Source organism: Carcharhinus amblyrhynchos, chromosome 14 (assembly GCF_965287045.1).
Source record: "Carcharhinus amblyrhynchos chromosome 14, sCarAmb.v2.hapA, whole genome shotgun sequence".
NCBI classification, from domain to species: Eukaryota; Metazoa; Chordata; class Chondrichthyes; order Carcharhiniformes; family Carcharhinidae; genus Carcharhinus; species Carcharhinus amblyrhynchos.
In genome coordinates, this window is record NC_137337.1 from 58,012,570 (window position 1) to 58,031,299 (window position 18,730).

General features: G+C 40.4%; 1 protein-coding gene across 1 annotated transcript in view; it reads right to left on the minus strand.

Moving 5' to 3' along the window:
• ubr1 (ubiquitin protein ligase E3 component n-recognin 1) overlaps nt 1-18,730 on the minus strand; it is a 212,293-nt gene that overhangs the window by 85,417 nt on the left and 108,146 nt on the right. The window contains exons 21-23 of the mRNA XM_080202946.1: nt 17,965-18,089; nt 10,666-10,718; nt 4,435-4,537 (exon numbers count right to left, since the gene is read on the minus strand). Coding sequence (XP_080059072.1) covers nt 4,435-4,537; nt 10,666-10,718; nt 17,965-18,089 — 281 coding nt within the window. The remainder of the gene's footprint in view (nt 1-4,434; nt 4,538-10,665; nt 10,719-17,964; nt 18,090-18,730) is intronic.

The following is an 18,730-nucleotide window of genomic DNA, read 5'->3' on the forward strand; positions in this document are numbered from 1 at the left end:
CAACAAAAAGCCTACATGATACACAACAAAAAGCCTACATGATACACAACAAAAAGCCTACATGATACACAACAAAAACCCAACATCTATAACAGAGCACGACAGCCATGCAAAAGATGGGAGATATTGCACTAATAAAATCTGAATGAACTTGTGTCACAAAATCCAAACTGCCTGTGACAAGGGAAATCTCCAAGTTATGAATGAAGGATCAGGCTTGGTTCTACCGTTACCAAAACTGCCACCCAGAAATCAACAGAGGGTGATGTACACACCAACAGGAACAGATGCCTGCTGGGCTGAACACTACTGAGCGTTGTACTTCTGTGAAACAGACATCCACCAGTCCACATTTGCTCTCCCTAAGCTTCTTGTCATGGGCGAGTTAAATCAAGGTCCTTCGTCTTCCTGACCAATCCTGCAACAACTAGGCCCCAGAGAAGGCCATAGACTGCTTAACAAACAGAATTGCACCTAGCAAGGATGGAATTCCGACTGAATTACTCAAACACCGTAGTCCCATATATTGCCATAGTATTATAACCGTCATCTTCTCTGCTGCAAAGTAGGTTCCATTCCACAGGAGATGCATGATGCAAAAACCATCACATATACAGAAGCAAAGGCAGACAGAGGGGAAGATAACATCTACAAGATCACATACACAGAAGCAAAGGCAGACAGAGGAGAAGATAACATCTACTTTACAGCAGAGAAGGTTATAATACTATGGCAATACAGGGGACTACGGTGTTTGAGTAATTCAGTCGGAATTCCATCCTTGCTAGGTGCAATTCTGTTTGTTAAGCAGTCTATGGCTCATTTGCATAACAGGGAAGCCCTTTATACAAGACTCCATCTACTAGTAGACTGAGATCATTCAGAAGCACATTGCAGTTTCCATAATGGCAGGCCTACTTTGGACATGGGTTTTCCCACATACCAGTGGCGAGAGAGGTGTAGGGAACAGGGTATACCTCTTTACCTTACTTTTATAGACCTCACCAAGGCATTTGACACCATCAGCAGAGCAGGACACTACAAGATTTCAGGAAAATTAGTTCTGCAAAGCTCCTTAGTCTCACCCACTTTTTCCATACCAGATGCATTGCACTGTACAGTTTAATAGTTCCGTTTCTGACATCTCCAGAGTGATGAATGGAGTGAAATTGGTCTGTGTCCTAGACCCCACACTGACATTTTTTCTCCTTGCTCCTGACCTTTGCCTTCCCTGCAGATACGAGGTGTCTATATCATGCTAGATCAGACAGCAAGTTCTACAATTTATCAAGACTGAAAATGAAGACAAAACACACTGCATTCCAATCACAGAAGTCCTCTATACTGAAGATGCTATGCGTCTCGCACACATAAACTCAGTTACATGATTCATCGACAATCTTTCCAATGCCTGCAATTTTTTTTGCTTGACTTTACATAAAGAAAATGCTGGTGATAGGACAAGATAATATAATGGATCGCCTCCCCAAATAATACCCCAATGGACATGGCTAGCAAACTCTGGTACCTCAGGTCTATGGTGAAAGATGTTACAATCCCAATGGGGGAACCGTAAACCAAATGGCCCCCAAATGAAGAAATTACCAGGATTTCACTATTTGTAACTTTTACTTTAACACAAATTAGAACAAATGCAATTTAAATATGAATCAATAGGCAAATGATACTTGAAAGAAAGACAAAATTACACTTTAAATAGTCGATTCAACAAAGATACGTCTTACAAATTGCTCCCCACAGAGATGTGATACCACATGCAGTTCTAAAGTATTCTAACTCAGCCTCTAGTACATAGGATCCCTGATTTTCCCATTCAATCAATTTGGCCTTTGGCTTGTGTTCACTGGCAGCCATTCTTCATCTGAGTACCCAGGAACCAGTTGTCACCTCCACAGCACACTCCTGCAGAACCTTCTAGCTAGGTTCACAACAGTCTTCATGGTATTCCACAGAAATTCCTTTATTCAGTCTCTTTAATGGACCCCATTAAACTGGTCAGCTGTGGCAAGACTGAAGTAGCAGCAGTAAAATTGTCCAATTCTAAATCCCTACTTTGGCTTTCTGTTCTGTTTAAGTATATGACAAAATGTGTCTTCTCTGTTCTCCCCTCTCCTGCAGCTTCTTTGTCTCTGGCCACACAGCATATGTTTCTTAACTTTCTTCCTGTTGGTACTGTTTTCAGATCAAGAGTCTCCAAGTATTTATTATTCAAGAAAATTACAATTGATCCCTTCACAATTGATGTAAGCTCCAAGACATTTTCAAGCATGTTATAACCAATTACAGAATCCACAGATGTTTTAAAGAAATTTAAAAATTTCCTTACTGCACTACTTTAAACTCAAAAGGTCCTCACGCAGATAATCTATCCCTTGATGCAGAATTCGAAACACGCATAGTGAAAACAGCTACCACCTTTGGCCAACTTACAAAATATGCATGGAATACCTAAACCCATTAGATGGGTTATAAGGCTTGTGTTCTCAACACCTTGAATGGGCAGCTGAGACCTATCAAAAGAGCATTAATTTTTTTTATGTTCATGGGTATATAATGGGTATATATTCTAGCAGGACAAAAATCACAAACGTGGCAGTCTTCTCAAAGGCAGAAGTTTGTTAGCACTCATCAAACACAGGTAGCTTCTTTGGCTAGGGCATGTCCGCAGGATGGAAGATGATCACAGTCTCAAGGCTGTGTGTATGATCAGGTAGCTGGAGCCATCAACTAATGGACACCCTATGTTCCATTTCAAGGTTATTTGCAAGTGCAACAAGATGATCCTAAATATCAGTTATTGCACCTGGGAGTCCACTAGCTGACTACAGAGGAAAAATAGTGACATCACCTGTGTGGCGGCATGCTCCACCATGATAACCAGTGGCTACAACAATTTGGCCACTAGCACTAAAGCCAAAAACAATCATCCAAAATGACACTAGGAAGCTTCATGTGTGGAACTTGGGCAGAACCCACTTCTCAAGGAATTGTTTCTTCAGCCTCAAGCAAAGCTGTATCACATGAAGACACCACATCTGAAATGGATTGTTTTCTGTATACCCATCATCTTTCACAGATGGAAGGATGCCAAAGAGTTAGTTCATTGTGCATGAGTAATGGCATTGGACTATTCTCAAGTCTTGTTGTTTTACATCTTAATTCAATTAGCTGTTTGAGTTCCATAGCTGGTAGCTACTGTGACATCTGTCTGCAAGTACTATTTGCTTCAACTACACTGTGGTAATGAATTCCACATTCTCACAGCTGTCTGGGTCTGAATTCCCTATAAATTCTTGGTAATTACTTTACACTGATGGTCTCAAGTTTTGCACTTTTCAATTCTCTTCTTGCAATTGATTTTTGATAAAGACACAAGAAGAGCACAACTTCAATGGTGAGAAAGAGCATAACGTGTAACTAATGATTTCAATAGACTGGAAATGTATTAAATACCACTATCACAATAAACAGAAATTAACAAAGGTAAAAACGACCTTTAAAACTAACATCCTTCTATTCATGTCTACAGCACATAAGGAAGCTATTTGATATGCTCATGTGATTTTTTCAAAGAGTTTTTCATAGTCCCATTTGCTAACGCTTCCCATAATCCTGTTCTTTTTTCCCTTTTCAAGCATATAGTCGATTTCTTTCTGCTTTCACTGCCCTTTCTAATACTGCAAACCAGAGCAAAACATTGTGCTGTATAAAAAATTGTTCCCATTTCCCCTCCCGGATTTTTAGCCAATTATTTTGTGTTTGTTTGAGATGTACTTCAATCATTTAGCATGTTTATTTTCTCCTTTCGTCAAGGGTGCACTTCCCACTGTGGAAGCTTGCCTCACCTTGACCAGAATGCTTGCTTCTATACCTCACAAAACAAGCCTGGCTAATACACTGAATCCTACATCTAGACCAACAGCCAGTTAACTAGTAAATGCACTAAAACAAAGCAATTTAACAAAAAATGATAGTAAGGACAGAGTAAACAGTCTATTGATCTGTAGGTTGAAGTCTTTATGTCATCAGAGTTCAAAGTTTAAAAGTATTTATGGTTTGTTCACTGTGCAGATGGGATATGGCATTGGACGTTCTTCAATCTTGTAATTTAATATTTTAATTCAGTTTGTTGTTTTGAGCTCCATACCTGGTAGCCTCAGATTTGTCTACAACTGTGGTAGCAAGTTCTACATTCTCAATCTGGGTGAAAACCCTTCTGCTGAATTCCCTATTTGATTATTTAGTGACTATCTTATATTGAACGTCTATAGTTTTATTCTTTACAATTTTACTTCAATTGTGTTTTGTAATACCTATACAAGAACATAACCTCAAAAAAATTGTTACTAATATTCTAATTATTATTGCATGCGGCAAAGTTCAAGCAAAATCTTAACATGAAGTAATATTTACCTTTGTCTGCTGTGACTTGTAGTAATGATAGAAGAACAGATTGAAGTGCTTCAGATATTCTGGTTTCAGCTCATATACACCATGCCCAGACAAACCTGGCTTTCTAGAGGAGAGAGAGTAATTATTTGCCTGGTCTTGTCCCCAAATACCACAATAACCTGCTCTTTCTGAAGATCCAAATGGGCTTTCCACCAAGTAAGCAACGTGATGTTAGCTGCTTGTGTACCAAATTTGGAATCGAAAAAGAAAACCACCTTTTTGATAGTCAAGTAACCAGGTGACCAGGATAGTCAAGTTCACCTTAGTGAAAGGGTGCAGTCAGTAACTCTGAACATGAATCTCCTGCCATTTTTAAGCAGGAAGGAGCACTACATCAACCAAGAAATTTAAATACAATGTGCTTTCCCTGTAACAAAACATGAAAGATGTCACTGCCTGGAATTTAAATTAACAATGTTACAGGATATTCACATGCCAGCATATTAAGGCATCGCATAACCTTGATCAAAACAATACTTTTATCCAACAGTTCATCTCTTAATAGCATCAACCTTTAATTTATTTCCAAAATGTTTACAGATCAGGGACATAAAACAATAAGGAACGATGTTTATCCTGACTTACTGCAATTAACAGCACTCCCTCCAAGCCTAATAGCCGGTCTGCTGTTATATTTAAACAAATGGACCATTTCTCAGTCTCAATGAGGTTCAGTGTAAAGTTTCCCAAGTAGTTTTTAACATTAAAATTCATACTTCCCAAGTCTTACCTGATAACATATTCTTCAACAGTGCTTACACAAAGGACGCGACTATCATTCAACGGCACAAATAATTAGTCCTCTCTAAATAGCTTTTGATTCGATTTGTCACATGTTTTGGTATACAGTGAAAAGTATTGTTTCTTGCGCTCTGTACAAAGCATACTATACATAGAGAAGGAGAGAGTGCAGAACATTACAGTCATAGCTAGGGTGCCCTGTCCTCACAGAAATATTTATGTACCTCTTTTAATAAACAAGATAAACATGGTAAGTAATTGCTTTTACAAGAAGCTTACATTTCCTTCTTCTGGGGATTCCTCAGCCTCTAAAAATTTGGATTTAACTGCATCAGATTCATGGAATCTTTTAACCTGTACAGATCACAGGAGATGTAGGACAAGCAGGTGGAATGACTGGAACTCTCAGTAATACAAATAGTTTGCTTTGGTTTGAAACTGTGTAAATCCCAAAACACTTATAGCTGGATTCAAAGCAAGAATCAATGGAAATTGCTTTCAGTTGAGGTAAGGGCATATATCCCAAAGCAGTAATTTTCATCTCTGGTTCACGGTTAATTGGAACGAACAAAAACATTCAATGATCAAATCCCAATAGGATGTTGTTCAAATATTACAAGGCTCATTCAGAAATAATGAAACAATACAGTCACTCTCAAAGAATACACAACCAGGCGACTTTTGAAAGTATGAACATTCTTCAGTGATGCTGTTATCTGGAAGAGTTTCTGAGCTGGTATCTCCTTTATATTATTGCAGGATTTTATATCAGAACCTTGCCTTTTATATGAGAGCCTCCTTCCAAATAAAAAAGTGGCAAGCTTACTCTAAATTATCCCCCTTGTCCAGATTTATATACCTGGAATTATCTCATAGTATTCCTGCAATCTGAGTGGCTTGAGGCTGTCAACAAACCTCACATTTGAGTTCCATCGGTCCTGTGTCTTCGTGTGCTTGCTTTAAACTCATTTATCAGAATTTTTCCACCTCGTCTGCCCAAGGTGTGCAAGTTCCCGCCCAAGACCAATGGAGAATGTCGTTCTCCAAACCTCACGCATCCCGACTCTAGGCTGGGCGAGGCGGTAAAATTCCAGCCACTGGCTCAATTCAAAAGCCTGCTTGCTATGCTGGAACACTGACTTCTGCTTTGGATACAAATGTTGCAAATCTGCTGCTGCAGTTTAAAATCCACAGCAAAACTCATGCTTTCTAAAGAGACAATATTATATCATTTATTCTTTTAGTTTCAGCATTTTTTTCAATATTTACATTTGGCAAACACCACATTTTTAATCTTATATAATGCAACTTCATAACAGGGCTGAGAAAGCTCCCAACCCCTTCTTCCAAGGTTTTCGAATCATGGAACCTGGAATTTTGTCTCCCCGGTATATTCATTTGGATCATTCCTTAGTGTTTTCCTACATTTTTACTTTAATTCACTTGCCTGAAGGTGCGTTGACTATATCTTTACATATATCTTTACATCAAGTACTGAGGGAAAGATGATGGAGGGAAATCAGGATATTATGACAGTTAGGCTAATGTTTGTTGTTAGGTAAGTGCTTGAATCAATAATTATCAATACAGTAACTGAACACTGAAAATTTCAGATGATTAGAGAGCCAACATGGATTATAAAAGGTAGATCATACCTGAAAAACCTGACTGAATTTTTGAAGGAATGATGATAGTGGACAGGGGAATGTTTATTGATGTTGCTTATATGAGCTTCTCGAAGGCAACTGATCCCTCGTTGAAGTTAAAGTTGAATCCCACAGAATTGAAGGAAAATTATAGACCTGGTTAGGAAGTTGGCTGAGCAGCAGGAGACAGAATACAGAGATAATTTTATCTCTAAGAATCTGGGCTGGGGTTTCAACTATTCACTGTATTTATTAATGGTTTAAATGATGGGATAGGAAACCACAGATCCAAATTTTCTGACAGGACAAAGATAGGTAAGCAATGTAAATGGAAGCACAAAATTGCAAAGAGATGTGACAACTTAAGTAAATGACCAAAAGCACATAGAACAGATTTCAACGCAGGCAAATGTGAAGTCATCCACTTTGAACCTAAAAAGGATAGGACAGGGTACTTTCTAAATGATGATGAAAAGCCAGGAACCGTGGAGGGTCTATGTACGTAGATCATTAAAATATCATCATAAAGGAAATAATCAAAATGGTTAACATAATGTGGGCCTTTGTATCGAAAGGACTGAAATACAAGAAAGCACAAGACATGTTTCAGCTATAAAAAGACCTGGTTTGACTGGAATAGTGTGAGCAATTCTAGGCTTCGCATCTTCAAAATGATACTTTAGCCTTGGATAGAGTGAAGCATAAATTTACTAGAGTGATAGCTGGGCTCCAAGGGTGAGATTTTCTTGAAAAATCAGCAAAGGCCAATGGCAAGCGGGAATAGCAGCAGTGAACCCACTGATAACAAAGGCAAATTTTCCCATCATATAGTGTAGCATTTAGTGCTAAAAATTTTCATCTGTTCCCCGATCCCCCATCATCTCAGCGCTACAATCATGGGGGTGGCATATTTAAAGGCCATCCAGAGCACATCAGCTACACCACAGGTCGCTGAGAAGTGATGAGTGCCAAGAAATCCACCCTTAAGTTTTCGGATGGCTCCCTGGAGACTCTTCTGGATGCAGAAAAGGCCTGAAGAGATGTCCTCTACCTACACACTAAGAAAAAGCTAGCAAGCTCTCAAGCATGGGAGGTGATGGCAGCAGTAGTCAGTGCTAATGTCCTGCAGAAGAGGACAGCCATCCCGTGCAGGAAGAACATGAATCATCTCCTAGGGCAAGCCACTATCCTCATCACTTTAAACTTACACACCCATGACACTTAGGGATCACACTCATTGCCAACTCAAGAGACATCACGTTCGCTGTCCTCATCTTGCTGGTTCCACTCACTATCCACACATTTCAGGCTTCCTCATCATCTGCCCTAGCACACGTCCTGCTTGCGCTCACTCATTCATTTTCATGAAGGAAAGGTTGGCAGTGGTGGAGGCTGCCTCGCTAAATATTTTTAAGACGCGGGTTGATGGGTTTTTGATAAGAGAGAGGATTAAGGGTTATGGGGAGAAAGCGGGAAAGTGGAACTGAGCAGCGACAGATCAGCCATGATCTTATTGAATGGCGGGGCAGGCTCGAAGGGCTAGATGGCCTACTCCTGCTCCTATTTCTTATGTTCTTATGTTCACATCAAGACAGAGAGATCACAGATGGGTGGGAGGATGCTGGAGCTGAAGGTCCTTGGGGACTTTAAGGAGAGAGCCATCTAGCTCTCCGTCAACTGTTCCTGTACTGATGGTGAGGTTGATGGCGATAAGCTGAGGATCCAGTACTGCATCATCCATCGGACAACAATACTGTGAGTCATGTCTCCTGTTTCTAAAGGCCCCTGCCATGCGCTAATGACACCTCCTTTCTGTCGCAGGCACTTCTGGAAAGCAACCCAATAAAATCAGTCTTCTCCAAAAAGAAGTATTGAATTCTACGTAAAGTTAAACAGCTGCTTAAATGGTTGTTCAGAAACCTGTGTGCTGACAGCAACAGAACAAATCATCAGGTAAAAGTTCCCAGTCTGAGGTATGATATGGAGCCAATCAGGATATAGCTGTGATAGTTTGAAGGTAGGAGGGAAAGATATTACAGCATCTGTATACCCTCGCAAGAGTCCTGCTAAATCGTCTGGTCACTCATCTGGAGCTGGGCCTGCTTCCAGAGTCACAGTGTGGCTTCCGCAAAGGTCGCGGGACTACTGACATGATTTTTGCTGCACGCCAACTTCAGGAGAAATGTCAGGCGCAGAATCGTGAGCTCTACACATCTTTGTTGACCTCACGAAAGACTTTGACACTGTAAGCTGACAAGGCCTGTGGAGGATCATGTCAAAGTTCGGCTGCCCTCCCAAATTCATTCAGATGGTACACCAGTTCCATGATGGCATGATGGCCAGAGTACTGGATGGCGGAGAACCCTCTGAGGCATTCCCAGTCACCAGTGGCATCAAACAGGGCTGTGTGCTCACACCCACACTGTTCAGCATGATGTTTACTGCCATGCTGAATGATGCCTTCCAGGACAGTGTTGCTGGAATCAGCCCCAAGTAGAGTGGATGGGAAGCTCTTCAACCTGAGGAGACTTCAAGCCATTATCAAAGTGAAGGAGACTGTTCTGAGAGTCTTCCTCTTTGCAGATGCCTGCGCCCTGTATACTGGCTCAAAGCCAGAGATGCAAGTCAGTACGACAAGTTTTCCATGGCTTGTGACAACTTTGGACTCACCATCAACATTAAAAAGACCGAAGTCATGCACCAGCTGCTCCTCGTACCCAGAACCCATAATCACAATCAAAGGACAGAAACTACTGGCAGTGGACCAGTTCACTTATCTTGCCAGCACCCTCTCCCAAGCAGTGACTATTGATACAGAAGTTAACTGCAGAATAGCAAAGGCAAGTTCTGCTTTCGGGAGACTGCGCTCCACTGTATGGGAACGTTGGGGAATCAGCCCAGCAACAAAACTGAAGGTCCACAGCACCATAGTACCCACTACCCTCCTGTATGCCTGTGAAACGTGGACTGTGTATCAAAGGCATACAAGATAGCTCAATCATTTCCACATGACTTGTCTTTGCAGAATATTATGCATCAGGTGGCAAGACAAAGTATCAGACACTGAAGTTCTCTCTAGTGCAAGTCTACCATTAGTCCACACACTGCTGATGACAGCATAGACCTGGTGGGCAGGTCATGTCATCCGTATGCCAGACGAGCGCATACCCAAGCAGCTCCTTTTTGGGGAGCTCTCTGCTGAAAGACGCTCGCATGGAGGGCAGAAGAAACGTTACAAAGACACACTCAAGGCCTCCCTGAAGTTGCATGACATAGACACCTAGGAAATACTAGCACAGACCACTTTACCTGGCGCTGCCTCATCCACAAGGGCAGTCAAGCTTACAAAGCAAAGTGCATTGCTGAAGCACAACTTAAGTGAGAGCCGCACAAGTCCAGAGCCATCAGTGCAACAACTACAGTCCTACATAAATCTGTCCAATGTATGCCAGGACATTTCATGCCCGAATTGGCCTGATCAGTCATCTTCGGATATGCTGCATCCAGCCTTAAAATGACTAATAGTGTTGAGGTCCTCATCGACATCGATGGACGAACAACAGACAAAGTTGAGTGTTAAAAGCATAATTTACTGGAGCAGTAACAACAAATTGGATCATTTGTGAAAATGCAAATTAAGTAAGTTATTCAAAGGAGGAATGGCTGAAAAGTGAATTTCTGATTTAAATGCAGAATGAAGTGCTATTGAATTAATACACGAGTACTCAAAGAACACAACAAATTTGCACCTTGTGATAAGCTTAAAAAATGCATACAAATAATGCTAATGGAAAACTAAACTTACTTGAAAGTGGCCACTTGATGTATAACATTTTCCAAACCAGTTTCATTGTTCTCCTGTTAAAATAATTTGACTCAATCATGACACCATTTTTGGATTTTTTTTAAAAAATGTAGCTGATTACTACTGCATGCTTTTTATCAAAATAATCATGAACATTGCTTGTGGTTTGTTATCATGCAAGACTTTGAGCATACTGCACAGAAACCGGCTATTCAGCCCAATATACTGCTCTGCCAAACCAGTCCTAGCTAGAATATTGAACGTTATATTGATATTTCAGAAGGTAGGGTTGCATTGCAGTAATTGTTTGTAAAGACAACAGCCATTGCTGATACTTAGTAAGATGAAAAGCCAGTATTTTAATAGTGTAAAGTTAAAACTAGAAAAATGATAAGTCATAGGCACCATTAAACCTTATCCTGCAATACTCTTAGATTCAACAATAGCTTGCAATTAGATGGCACCTTTAATGATGCAAAATGCCCCATAGATGTGTTACAGATAAACGCAATACTGACCCACATAAACAAGTATTTGGACAAATGCGGTCAAGAAATGTCCCAGAAGGAAAAGAATTGAAAATGGAGAGAGATTTAGGTAGTCCTTGTTTACTTAGTTCAGCTGTTCAGACTTGAATCTTTTAGCATTTACATTTGGTTATCCAAATACACAACACACGCCAGCAGATTTAGCTTATATCCATACACTGTCTGTAAATGTTGCAAAAATCTTACATATTTCACAAAGGGAAAGGTTAAGATGGAGTGACTGGAAGCTAGTTTGAAGTGATGAATTTTGAAACTTTTTTTTAAAAATGGAAGGATACATGCAGAAGCAGAGGGGCCTAGGGAGCCAGCTGCAGTTACCAAGGTCAAGTTGGCTGAAAGTTCCGCCATCAATAGTGGGGCTGATTGGTAAAACAGAAAGGTTGTATTGTGTATAGCCATTTTTCTGAACTACAGGAATCTGGGATTTTAAGAACTAAGAGAGGTCAAGTCTGTTTTTTTTTAAATATACAAAACTTTTACAACTGCTCATTGCTAACTTTTTTTCATTGTGTGTTCTAAATAAAATTTGGTTGGAACCAAGTCAATTTTGCTTAGAAATCATAATTCAGAAATTATTCTTAAGCCATTAATGATCACTGTTTAGACATCAGCTAGAGTACTGTGTTGAGTTTTGGCCACTCACCATAAGAAAGGCATCAAGGCCTTGGTGAGGATACTGAGGAGATTTACCAGAATAGTACCAGGGATAATGAAATGCATTTATATGGAGAATCTAGAGAAGCTGGGCTTGGAGATTTAATAGATCTTCCACATTATTTGTGTTTTGACAGTAAATTGGGACACATTATTGCCATTGTTAGGTGGGTATGAAACTAGTAAACACAGTTAAAATAATTAGCAAAAAAACCTGGGGATAAGTTTTTTTTGAATTGCAGCAAGTTGTTCTGACCTGAAACGTGCTTTCAAAAGGGAACTGGATGTATACTTTAGAATAAGAAAGCTGGCAGATTATGGGAAAACAGCAGGTATTGGAGCTAACTGGATTGCTTTTCCCCAGAGCCAACGCGGATGTGATGGGTCAAAGTTTCTTTTTATCCTGTATGATTCTATGGTTCTATAGCTGCTTGGCAACCAGGTTAGAGATTAACTAGATGAGAATTTGCAAGAGTGTAACTTTTTTTAGAAAAAGGACTCCATCCTTCCTAAATGCAGTGAAAAAGCAGACTACGATAAGCAGAGCAGGAAAAATTGTGGAAAACTATGTTATGAAATTAAAATCAAACGACATTTATACATAGATTTCCTTCCTTTCTGTATTGTGTAATGCGGAATAGTAAATATGGAAAAATTGCTGCTATTGACAGGAGGGTATGTTAGCAGAGAACACAGGTTTGCCCTCTGGAATCATCTGGTTCTGAAGTCTTTTGGTTCTCCCAATTACTTTCAAAGCCTTCACAAACTCCTCTTTGATCTTACCTTTGGTTCTCTCTAATTTTCCTGAGGGATACTTCATAAATTAATTATTGCCAAATAGGTACACCCTTGGTATCATCCTGTGTTCAAGTGGCAATGCTGTTTTAAAATGGTCGCACAAAACACTGGTTATGCCAATATAGTTATAAGAAAAGTACTGGAAGAAGTCTGTGTGGAACATTAAAAACTGGCATAGACTGGTTCAGCCAAATGACCTGTTTATATGTAATTCTATGGGTAGATGTCAATATAGGACCAAAAAGAGTGCAACTAAATTATAAAGAGCTGCAGGCTTGCCACACATTAACAGACGTTACAACAATGAATGGATTTCATATCCCGACACTCTGCTTGGACCAGGTCAAGAATTTAAAATTAAATGTATTTTACATATTAACTATAGTGATGCAAAGATTGTTCTTGTTCTAATGTCACTAGTGCTTCCCACAGTGCTTCCTGTTCTGTGAGATCTTCATTATATCTTTTAAATGCTCATGAAATGATGCCATTGCTTATGGTGTGCTATAGAATGTGATTCTATGATTGTCTCAGAGTCCAGAAGAGTTCATTATAAAGGATGTACTTGCACAGCATTTAGATATACACGATATAATCAAGCAGAGTCAGCATGGACTTTGTGAAGAGGAAATAACGTCTGACAAGTTTATTAGAATTTGTGAGGTAGTAATGAGCAGAGTAGTTAAAAGGGAACCAGTAGATGTAACATACTTGAATTTCCAAAAAGCATTCGATAAGATACTGCACAAAAGGCTACTTAGTAAGAGAAGAGCCCGTGATGGTGGAGGTAGCATACTAGAGTCATAGAGGTTTACAGCATGAAAACAGACCCTTCAGCACAATTTGTCCATGCCTTTTTTTTAAACCCCTAAGCTAATCCCAATTGCCCGCATTTGGCCCATATCCCTCTATACCTATTGTACCCATGTAACTGTCTAAATGCTTTTTAAAGGACAAAATTGTACTTGCCTTTACTACTACCTCTGGCAGCTTGTTCCAGACACACACCACCCTCTGTAAAAAAAAGAAATCGCCCCTCTGGACACTTTTGTATCTCTCCCCTCTCACCTTAAACATATGCCCTCTAGATTTAGACTCCCCTACCTTTGGGAAAAAGATATTGACTATTTAGCTGATCTGTGCCCCTTATTATTTTATAGACTTCTATTAAGATCACCCCTCAACTTTCTAAGCTCCAGAGAAAAAAGTCCCAGCCTATCCAGCCTCTCCGTATAACTCAAACCATCCAGTCCTGGTAGCATCCTTCTAGTTTAATAATATCTTTTATATAATAGGGTGACCAGAACTGTACACAGTATTCCAAGTGTGGCCATAACAATGTCTTGTACAACTACACTTGGAATAAATGGGTACTTTTCTGGTTGGCAGTTGGTGACTAGTGGTGTGCCGCAGGGATTGGTGCTGGGGTCTCAACTGTTTACCATATATATAGACGATCTAGAGGAGGGGACTGGGTGTAGGGTAACAAAGTTTGCTGATGACATGAAGATGAGTGCGAAAGTGAACTGCGTGGAGGACTCGGAAAGTCTGCATAGAGATTTGCATAGGCTGAATGAGTGGGCGAGGATCTGGCAGATGGAGTATAATGTTATCCACTTTGGTAGAAATAATAGTAAAATGGAATATTATTTAAATGGTGAACAATTACAACATGCTACTGTGCAGAGGGACCTGGGGGTCCCTGTGCATGAGTCGCAAAGACTCAGTCTGCAGGTGCAGCAGGTGATCAAGAAGACAAATGGAATGTTGGCCTGTCTCGCAAAGGGGATAAAATATAAAAGCAGGGAAGTCTAGCTACAACTGTACAAGGCACTGGTGAGGCCGCAACTGGAGTACTGTGTGCAATTTTGGTCCCCTTCTTTGCGAAAGGGTATGTTGGCCTTGGAGGGAGTACAGAGAAGGTTCACCAGGTTGATACCAGAGATGAGGGGGTTAGCTTATGAAGAGAGATTGAGTAGATTGGGCCTGTACTCGTTGGAGTTTAGAAGGCTGAGGGGTGATCTTATAGAGACATATATGATCATGAAGGGGCTAGATAGGATAGAGGTAGAGAGATTCTTTCCACTTAGAAAGGAAACCAGAACTAGTGGGCACAGCCTTAACATAAGGGGGGGGGGGGGGGGGGGGGGCGGAGGAAAGGGAGAGTGAGTCAGTTTACTACAGAGTTGAAGAGGAACTTCTTCTCTCAGAGGGTAGTGAATCTCTGGAATTCTCTGCCCATTGAAATGGTGGAGGCTACCTCGTTGAATATGTTTAAGTCACGGGTAGATAGATTTCTGATCGATAAGGGAATTAAGGGTTATGGGGAGCAAGCAGGTGAGTGGAACTGATGCACTTCAGATCAGCCATGATCTTATTGAATGGTGGGGCAGGCTCAAGGGGCTAGATGGCCTACTCCTGCTCCTATTTCTTACGTTCGTATGTTCTTATGTTCAACAAGACGTCCCAACTCCTGTATTCAATGCTCTGACCAATGAAACCAAGCATGCTGAATGCCTTCTTCACCACTCTGTCCACCTTTGACTCCACTTTCAAGGAGCTATGAACATGTACCCCCCGATCTCTTTGTTCTGTAACTCTCTCCAATGCCCTATCATTAACTGATTCAGTTCCTACCCTGGTTTAATCTACCCAATTGCATCACCTCGCATTTATCTAAATTAAACTCCATCTGCCATTTGTCAGCCCACTGGCCCAATTGATCAAGATCCCATTGCAATCAGAGATAACGTTCTTCACTGTCCACTATGTCATCAATCTTGGTGTCATCGGCAAACTTACTAACCATGCCTCCTATATGCTCATCCAAAGCATTAATATAAATGATAAATAACAATGGACTTAGCACTGATCCCTGAGGCACATCGCTGGTCATGAGCCTCCAGTTTGAAAAACAACCCTCTACAACCACCCTCTGGCTTCTGTCAAGAAACCAATTTCATATCCATTTAGATACCTCACCCTGGATCCCATGAGATTTAACCTTATGCAACAATCTACCATGTAGTACCTTGTCAAAGGCCTTGCTAAAGTCCATGAAGACAAGATCAACTGCATTGTTCTTATCTACCTTCTTGGTTGCCCCTTCAAAAAACTCAATCAAATTTGTGAGACATGATTTTCTGCTCACGAAGCCATGCTGACTGTCCCTACATCTCTAAATACATGTAGATCCTGTCTCTCAAAATACCTTCCAACAATTTACCCGCCACACGAGGCTCACTTGCCTGTAGTTCCCAGGATTTTCCCTGCAGTCCTTTTTAAACAAAGGCACAATATTTGCCACCCTCCAATCTTCAGGCACTTCACCTGTGACTAACGATGATTCAAATATCTTTGCTAGGGACCCACAATTATATTATGTTAGTTTGAATAGAGGATTGACTAACTGATAGAAGACACAGTTGGGTTAAAAGGGGCAATTTCAGGTTGGCAGCTTCTAACTAGTGAAGTGTTACAGGGATCAGTGCTGAGGCCACAATTATTTACAATATATACTGACTTATAGAATCATAGAGGTTTACAACATGGAATTCCACATACACACTACCCTCTTCAAATTCCTCCTCAACTCTGTGTTAAATGGGCTTCGGCCCAACTTGTCCATGCAGCCCACTTTCTATCACTAAACTAGTCCCAATTGCCCGCATTTGGCCCATATCCCTCTATACTGATCTTGGTCATGTAATTGTCTAAATCGTTTTTAAAAGATAAAATTGTACCCACCACTGCTACTGCCTCTGGCAACTCATTCCAGACACTCACCACCATCTGAGTGAAAAATTGCCCCTCTGGGCCCTTTTGTATCTCTCTCCTCTTCCTTAAACCTATGCCCTCTAGCTTTAGATGAGGGATGAGGAAAGTGAATGTACTATTGCCAAGTTTGCAGATGACACGAAAATAGGTGGGAAGGCAAGTGGTGAGGATATCCACTAAGAGTTTACAGAGGGATATAGTCAAGTTCAGAGAATGGACAAAAGTTCAGCAGATGCAATGTAATATAGGAAAATGTGAAGTTATGCACTTAGTTAGGAATGAAGGAGCTGAATATTATTTAAATAGAGAAAGACTGCAGACAGCAACAGCATAGATGGACTAGGGGGACCTCGTACATAAATCATAAAAAGCTGGCAAGCAAGTTCATCAGGTAATTAGGAAGGCGTGCAATATTGGCCTTTATTTCAAAGGAAATGGCATTTAAAAATAAGGAAGTCTTGCTCAAACTTTACGCACTTGGAATACTATGAACAGGTTTGGTCCTTTATTAAGGTACAATATACTGGCATTGTGAGGGGGGGGGGGGAGAAAATCAAGAGGATGTTCACTAGGTTGATCCAGGTAGGGAGGAATTTTCTTATGAGATGTTACGCAGGTTGGGCCTGTACTAACTGGAATTTAGAAGAACAAGGGACTACCTTATTAAGATATATATGAGCCTCACGGGACTTGACAGGGTAGATGCTGAAACATTGTTTCCTCTTGTGGGAGAATTTTGGACCAGAGGGCATAATCTCAGACTAAAGGGTAGCCCATTAAACAGAGTTGAGGAGGAATTTGAAGTGGGTAGTGAATCGGTGGAATTCTTTACCGCAGAGGCTGGGTCATTAAGTATGTTCAAGGCTTAGATTGACAAATTTTTAATCAGCTAGGGAATTAAGGGTTATAGGGATAAGGTGGGAGAGTGAAGTTGAGGGTTATCAGATCATAAAATGATCATTCAATGAGGGTCTCATTGAATAGTGGAGTAGAGTCGATGGGTTGAATGCCTTACTTCTGCTCCAACATCTTATTGGTCTTATTTACCATGCCTCACTGTGTGTGATTTGGATCAGTGGTTTGTGTTTGTGTTCAAGGCCCACTCCAGTGACTTGAGCACAAAAATCTAGACCAATACTCCAATGCACTACTCTGGGAGTACTGCACTGTCGGGGTTTTCATCTATCAGATGAGACATTAAACCAAGGCCCCTTCCAGCCTTTTAGGTGGACAGGGAAAACCCCAGCAATATTTCAAGGAAGAGAAGCAGAATTTGCTCCCATGTCCTGGCCACTATTAATCATTCAACTAAAATAAATTGCCTGGTTATCACCAGGTTGATGTTTTTGGGACTTGCTGTGAGCAAATTGCTGTGTTTCCTACATTACAACAGTGATTCAGTGGTACTAAGTGCTTTGGATATCCTGAATTGGGGAAAGACACACATAAACGTAATACTTATTATTCCTGCCTTGGTTTCCAATAAACTGATGAAATGATACGTCGAAGTGGAAATACTCACATTCTCCGGTAATGCTTTCGCCAGTTCACTATGAGGCATTGGTTCAATGCAAAGTAAATGGATCACCTCCCTCAAAGTGACATCATCCTTCTTCACATGGCCCACTCCAGGAACATACCTTTCCCCTTGGGAGAAACAAATGCACATCCATTAGATTCACTGACATTGAGAAGAATAGATAAAACACTGGAATTAACGAAGTGATAATCTTCCTTCACAGGATTATCATTCCTGTCAGATTTAGTTCCACAGAATTTTGTGCATTAATTAAACAACAAGCGCTTTCTTTCAGCGGCTGGAAATCAGCATTGTGAATGTCAATAAACTTCTTTATACACATTTATATTTAAAATTTCCCTTCCCAAACCAGAGGAATTAAGATTCTTTTCATCATTTTAAATATTTCCATCAGATCATGTCTCAATCTTACAAATTTAAGGGAATACAAGGCAAGATTATGCAAAGTATTATAATTTATTCCTTTAAGCCCCAATATCATTATGATGAATCTCCAAGGCCAAAACATCCACCCTGAGGTTCAATAACATGAACTGAACACAATGCTCCAAATGAATTCTGACCAAGGTTGAGTACAGCTGAAGCATAACTTCTTCCCCCTTTGTATTCTAATCCATAAGAGTAATTCCAACTTTCTGTTAGCCTTATTTATTATTTGTATACATATATAAAGCTTTAATGAATTGTGTACATCCAAGTCCCTCTGCACTGTCAGAGCTTCTAGTCTCTTTTCATCAAATTAGATTTT